Source organism: Vigna radiata, chromosome 1 (genome assembly GCF_000741045.1).
Source record: "Vigna radiata var. radiata cultivar VC1973A chromosome 1, Vradiata_ver6, whole genome shotgun sequence".
Taxonomy (NCBI): domain Eukaryota; kingdom Viridiplantae; phylum Streptophyta; class Magnoliopsida; order Fabales; family Fabaceae; genus Vigna; species Vigna radiata.
This window is the reverse complement of record NC_028351.1, coordinates 14681720-14688639: the sequence shown is the minus strand read 5'-3', so window position 1 is coordinate 14688639 and position 6920 is coordinate 14681720. Positions and strand designations below refer to the sequence as shown.

Here is a 6920-nt window from a genome sequence, read left to right as displayed (position 1 = left end):
CCAAAATCATTCTTTGCATTTCAAAAAACCCTACATTTCACTTGTTTTTTTAATGAATTTTGAAATTCAATGAAAAAAAATTCTTTTAATAAATTTTGAAATCAATTAAAAAATTTTCCAAACCTTTAACAAATTTCGAAATTCATTAAAACTTTTGTAAAATCCTTCGATTAATTTCAAAATCCATTAAAAGAATTTTTTTCAACAGATTTCAAAATGTATGATTTTTCTTAATGGATTTTAAAATTTATTGAAGAATTTTTCAAAAACTTGAACAAATTTCGAAATCTATTAAAGAAGGTTATTTTTGGAATACGAGGATGCAGGAAGAGAGTGTAGCTACAAAGTTAGTAGAGGAGAAGTCTGGATAGCTACCCATAAAAAGAGTAATGGAGTTTTTTGTCAATAATGAGATAAGTGAAATTGGCGTAAATTCCATTCTTGCTTATGACATTGCTGCTTAATATGTTCTGGTTCTGCCTTGCATTGTGTGTTTGGTTGAGGTGCATGCCATGTTTTTGTTACTAAATGAAAGTAAAACTTTCATATGATAGTTGGCTATAAAGTTACTAAATTTTCTGCTGGTGATGGACATTAAAATTAAATTTATTATTTTTGTGGAAGTTGATCATAAGAAAATTTTTGTTATAAATTTTGTCTTATAGGTGATGTATCCATGACCATAAAGTCTAAATTAATATTGATGTTATGATTATTTTGTTTTGATAATGCTTTAATTGTATAACTGTTGTAACCGTGACGTTACAGTCTAAAATATCATTGTTCTTACAGTATTTTGAATTTGAATAAGTTTTGTGGATGTAGTGAATCATGTTTCCCTGACTAAATAAATGAGGTTGAAAGCCTGTTGTATCCTTGGTTAATTCTACTTAAATGTTGTTTGGTATTAACCGCATGCTGGTTTGAACTATGTTGTTCTATGTGTGGCTGGCTCTTTGTACCTTGTGGTTCTGCATTAAAACCTTGTTGTTTTGACTAAGATGATGAATCAAAACCTTGCTCTTTTGAATGAAAACTTTGCAACAAATCATTGTTATTCTGGTAGTAACCTCTACATTAAATCCTTGTTGTTCTAGTTGTAATTTCTGCATCAGAATGACATGTTGTAAAGTGTAGGATGGGATGTTACTAGTTAAATTTTAGGGTATAATGAACTAACTGATAAGAGTTGGAATTCTGGTTTGAATACATACTTAATATAACTCTGAACTATATGAGATATGTTTTGTATGGATGTTGTCTTGCATAAGTGTTGTTGCATATTAATAATATAGAAATTTGGTTACGTATTGAAACATGTTAACCTGTGAAATGTTAAATGTTGTAGTGTTAAGGTATGGATAAAAGTCAGTGAATTAATTGTTTAAATTTGATCTAGTTTAGGTGTAGCGTCTTTTAACACATAATTAATCTGCATAATTGAATTGTGTTTTAATGGAACATTGTGATACATTATGTGTATTATATTAAGTAACAATTTGCTTAGAAATGTCTATAAGCCTGATAAATTAATGTTGTTAATGATAATCGAAACGAATGATTATGTGGACTGAAATATCTTGAAATAAACCTGGTATAGGTTGTAGATGTATGTTAAAACAATTAGAGGTGTACTACCATAATTGTTACTTTGTCTTGCTCTGGTTTTAATTGATTTAAGGTTATTAAGTAAAATCTGTCATGAGCTGATTAAATGCTGTATGTAGGAAAAAATTGAAGGAAAAAATTGAAGCATATAAATCCACAACATGAGTGTCTCAATCAAAAGAAATATCAGTTCAGATTCATTGACTCATGCTTTAGGAATTCAAGAGCATTGTGAATGCGTTCACAGTCTAGGTTTGGATCCTTACCCATCTAAAGTCTTTAAAGTCAATGTTCGTTCTCATAGTGCATCATCAACATCTTCTCCTTCTAATGTTGAATTACAAACTCATGTTAATAAATATTTTATCAATATTTAATTGGTTTTTTCACTTTTATGATTAATTTGTTAGGTACTATTTTTCGTACTTTTTAAATAAGTGTTAGAGGTATCTTCATTGAAATCATAAGTCAATTAAATGAAGACAATGATGACACTTTTGTTGCGAAATCATCAGGATCCATTGTCTTCATAGTTTGTCATGTTTCAACCATCACCGGTAATAAATTCTAAATTCCATTGTATGATTATTTTTATTAAATATATTACTGACTAACTATTATGTTATATTGTAGGTATTTCATCAAGCGAGCATGCAAAACAATGATGAATGTAACGAAGAAAAAACAAATTAAACATTGTTTCTTTTTTAATAATGTAATGAACATCTCAGTCATATTTTTAGTATTTTAAGTTAGTATTGAACATATTTCTTTTTAATATATGAAGAATTAGTTGTATGAACATATTAATATATTGAACAACGTAGTTTATTTATATATATATATTCAATTTTAGTTCATATTATTTCATTATATTATATGTTTGGTTAATAAAATTAATTTTATCATAATCCTATTTTATCACAATAAAAAAATTAAAAGAAAAAAATAATATGTACACATTTCTGGTGGTTTTAGAACCCTGGTTAGGTAAACTCCTGCAAATAGTGATGGTTTTGGAAACCTCTATTAGTCTCGACTGTTTTACCAAAACTCCGATTAGTTTTTTATGGTTTCTACAAACTACAGTTAGTTCCAGTGATTTCAACACAACCCCTGCAAATAGTCGCAATTTCTCAAGAACCTCCGTTAGTACCGACATTTTCTTAAAACTCCTAAAAATAGCGGCCTGTAATTATTTAGCGACACAATTTTTTTTAGCAATTTTCATAACCACAGATAATGTACTTTATGAAAATTAAAACCGTTGGAAAAAGAAAAAATAACCCAAAAAAATTGTAGTTTTTTTAGTGACATAACCAATTAAATTTATTAGTCTAAAAAAAATGTATGACCAAATTACAAAATCCTAAAAAGATGTATTTACATTTTTACAATGTTAATAGAAGAAAAAGACAAACTAATAACCTATTCTTCACGATGGTATAATTCTTTGAAATTATTTTTCATCTTATATTCTTCTAACCACAATTCTAGTAAGTGATCTAATGTGATTTTTTCCCGATGATCTTTTATAATTAACATTTTCTCAATATTTAGCAAACAAGAAAAAGAATCATACATCAAGTGATAAAAATATAAATAAATCTAGTTTATAGTGTAAAAGACATTAAACTCTTAACACAAAAATGAATTATTTTAATAAATTTGAAAGAAATATTATAATTCCAAATATGACTATAATATAAAATTTTTCACAGCTTATTGGGCTCACATGTCCACGTGTTGAGACATCTAATTGATCCACACTACATTAAAAGATTATAATATCAAATTCTGCATTATAAAGTTTTTCTTATTATTATCATGTTCAACTTATTATGATAGATTGTCTTTTATATGTCATATTATATATAACTTTTATTAGAAAAATATTAATTATATAAATTTTTTACCAAATTACAATCCATCAATATATTATAAGAGATCTCATAATAACTTTTTTTTCCAGTTCAAGATTAAATAAGAAACAGTTGAGATAGTTATTGATTGAATGGGAGTGCATGATTGACTGATGTTAGCATGGTGTGTCAGATGGTATAGTGAGGTTATTTATGATCCATGTGATTAGACTCTTACGCCTCATGTGGTAGCACCATACTTCTTTTGTATATATAGATTGCACTCACCAGACATGTTAAGTCTGTCTTGTTCACTGTTTTTTTGAATTTTTCTTTGGCTAAAATGGGGAATTTTAGTTTTGTTTTGCCCCTACTTTTTCATCACTGATAATTCTTTGGCTTATTTTAGAAAAAAAAAATTTAATTAATGACATTGTACAGATGGGTGGGTGATCCAATTCCACTACAGCTTAATGGGCAAATGAAGTTAGAGAAAGGTTTGGTAGACACTATTAATTATGCGCTGTTCCAAACCCAACAAATGAACCTAATTAAAATTTCTAAAAGAATAGTTTATATTTTAAATATTACTTGTCCCTCCTCATGTGGGGGTGACCCGGAAGAAGATAATATAAAACGAAAAATTCATCACAAGTTTATTTTTATGTTAGATATGTGGTGTCACATACTAATTGGTTGTTCAAAGGGTGTTGTCATTAAAAAAGTATATTTGATAGACATATCTTTTTATATTAATTTGACATTAATTTTTCTTATTTTTTATTTTATTTTTTGAAAATTTATAAAATTTGTTCTTTTGAAATTATTTTATATTTGTTAGATGTGTCTAATGAATATGAATGTATATCATATTATAAGTATCTTAATTTTAATCTTACAAAGGCAAAGTATCAAATGAAAAAATTATTTTATTATTAATGATTTGATTATACATAAGAATAACATATCTATTGCCAAAATGTAGAAAATCTTAAACTTTAAAATCGAGGAAATCTTTTAGACTTTATTCTTACAATATTTAAGAAGTTAGGACACAATAAGATGTTATGAAAAACCTGCCATAGTAAAGGAAAATCATTGTTCAACCAAACTTTAAAAAATTTTATGTTACTATAGAAAAGGGTCTCCTGATTAAAGTACTAGAAGATAAATTATAAAAGGTTTAATACTTTTTTTGTCTCTCAATTTGTTGGGTCTGTTCAAAATTGTCCTATCTTTTTTCAAAAGTTCACTAACATCATATTTTTCGCAAAAATGGTACATGTTAGTTCTTTTTACTTACAGCGTTAAAAAAGACTAACAAGAGACTTACCCTGCTAGCAAAAACTTGATTACTTGTACAATTATATTTGATGTGGAACCGTGGGGTCATTTGAGGCCAATGGTAAATCCCTTTTCACCCAAAGTTAGGGTTTCATAATTGCAGAATGGGAAAGGACTTTCTCCACGACTTATGGTGGTGATGGAGACTAGGGCTCTGGCAGAGAAAGATCCAGAATTGAGGAACTAAATGGAACATCTTGCCTAATGGGATTTTTCAAGTGGAGCCTACACGTTGTCCTGGATTCACCTTCAGGAAATCGATTTTCATTGGATTGACAGATATGGGGACGAGGGATGTTCGTGAGTTAATGGAGAGGATGGATAAAGACTATTCTGGGAACACCTACCACCTTATCCAGAAAAAATGCAACCATTTCCGCAATGATGTTTGTGTCAAACTAACGGGGAAGTCCACCCCTCCCTGGTTGAATCGACTTCCTAGACTTGGTTTTCTCTGCAACTATGTTCTTCCACCCAACCTAAATGAAACAAAGGTTCGCCAAGTTACGTTAGACAGGGTTCAAGATGAAGAGAAGAAGAAAGTGAGAATGCATTCCAGCAGGTACGAGGCTTCACCCAAACCTCCATTGTCTAGTAGCCGAAGACATTGCCTTCCTTCATCTTCTGTAATTAATGTTTCTCCATCCTCAACCATAATAGTAAAGTAAAGCTTCGAAACGTTCCTCCGACGATGTTTGGAATATAGGCTGTTAGAAACCAAAGATGAGCAGAGAACCATCTTTTTTCTTCTACTCCATCTTTCTTTTCTGTTGTATATCTGTTTCATCTTGAAGGACTTCGTTTCCTACAACTTTCTGCAAATAAATTCAGTGGCACCATAGCACATGATAGGATCCAAAGGCTATAAACTTTACATACTTTAGGGCTTTCACGCAACAACTTGTCAGTTAATATAACTTTAATTCATGAACATGAAATTTCATCCTTTTCCAACATGAATTACTTATTGTTGGGTGTTAAGTCCCTGACAAGTGTACCAGATCGTTATCAAGTGATATAAAATGAGTAAGTCCAAGTATCGTTTCCCAAAGGACTCTTAGGCCTTAACTTTCATGTAAACCAATCGCATAAGACTTGAGAAAAGAATTAAATTTTAGGTTTTGAATGCAAGGCAAAAGTAAACATGCAAAATGCAGGGAATCAGTTGGCTAAAAGAAACTATGAATGAATGGAGTTGTTGGGGTTTACAATTTCATCTTATCCACCCTCTTATATCTACTTTTCTTATCTAATTTGCTTATTTATCATATTATCATGCAAACTTTCTTGGTCTACCCTTAACCCAATTCCTTGGCGAAAATAGCCTATTACTAATTACCGGCTTGCTATTCTTAGCCTCCCCTAGTAACTAATAATGCATGATAAACAGAAGTAAAATGCAATTGATCGTCCTACCCCTATTCCTAGGTGGTATTAGCATAATCAAGGAATTCCCCCAGTTCATGACATTACTGTATGTTCTCGTATCAATAAAGACAAACAACATTTACCGAATGAGTTAAACGATAAAATCATTAAGCAAAGGTAAGTAACCCAACAATTGATAAAGATAAGCATATGCAAGCATATAAAGAAGATAAGAATTTTGATATAAGAGGGTTTCAAAAAATTACATTGTTCCCCAACAACCTAAGGTTTAGTTCACTATAATCATGGTGAATCTAGATGAAATACAATGAAAGAATGGAAGAAATAACCCTAAACTTGGTAGATTGGAGTCTAAGCATCCAAGGAACCTCCTCCAAGGTGTGTGGAACATCTCTGGACGTTTCTCTCTGCCAAAAGATTTAGTTTTGATTTGCACCAGGGCTATATATAGGCCAAAAAGATAACAAAATCTAGCCAAATAAAAACAGACAACCGTTTAGCGGCTAATAAAACCGCTCAGCGGTTTTCCTCTAATCGCAGGACCGCTCAGCGCCCAAAACTGCAGCTCAGCGCCAAAAACTGATCGCTCAACGCCCAAAACTGTCGCTCAGGGGTTTGGTCAACATTCTGGTCAACTGGTTGACTAATTGACTTTTCTGGTTGACTGGTTGACTTTTCTGCATTCTGATTGACTTTTCTACACTGCAACCATTTGAT

At 30.6% G+C, this 6920-nt stretch overlaps 1 protein-coding gene across 1 annotated transcript; it reads left to right on the top strand.

Moving 5' to 3' along the window:
• The first annotated feature begins 3897 nt into the window (after nt 1-3897).
• Nucleotides 3898-5482, top strand: LOC106757971 (deSI-like protein At4g17486). Its single transcript, XM_014640845.1, has 2 exons — nt 3898-3967; nt 4995-5482. Exons 1-2 carry the CDS (start codon nt 3898-3900, stop codon nt 5480-5482), a joined length of 558 nt encoding a protein of 185 aa, XP_014496331.1.
• Nucleotides 5483-6920: the final 1438 nt, after the last annotated feature.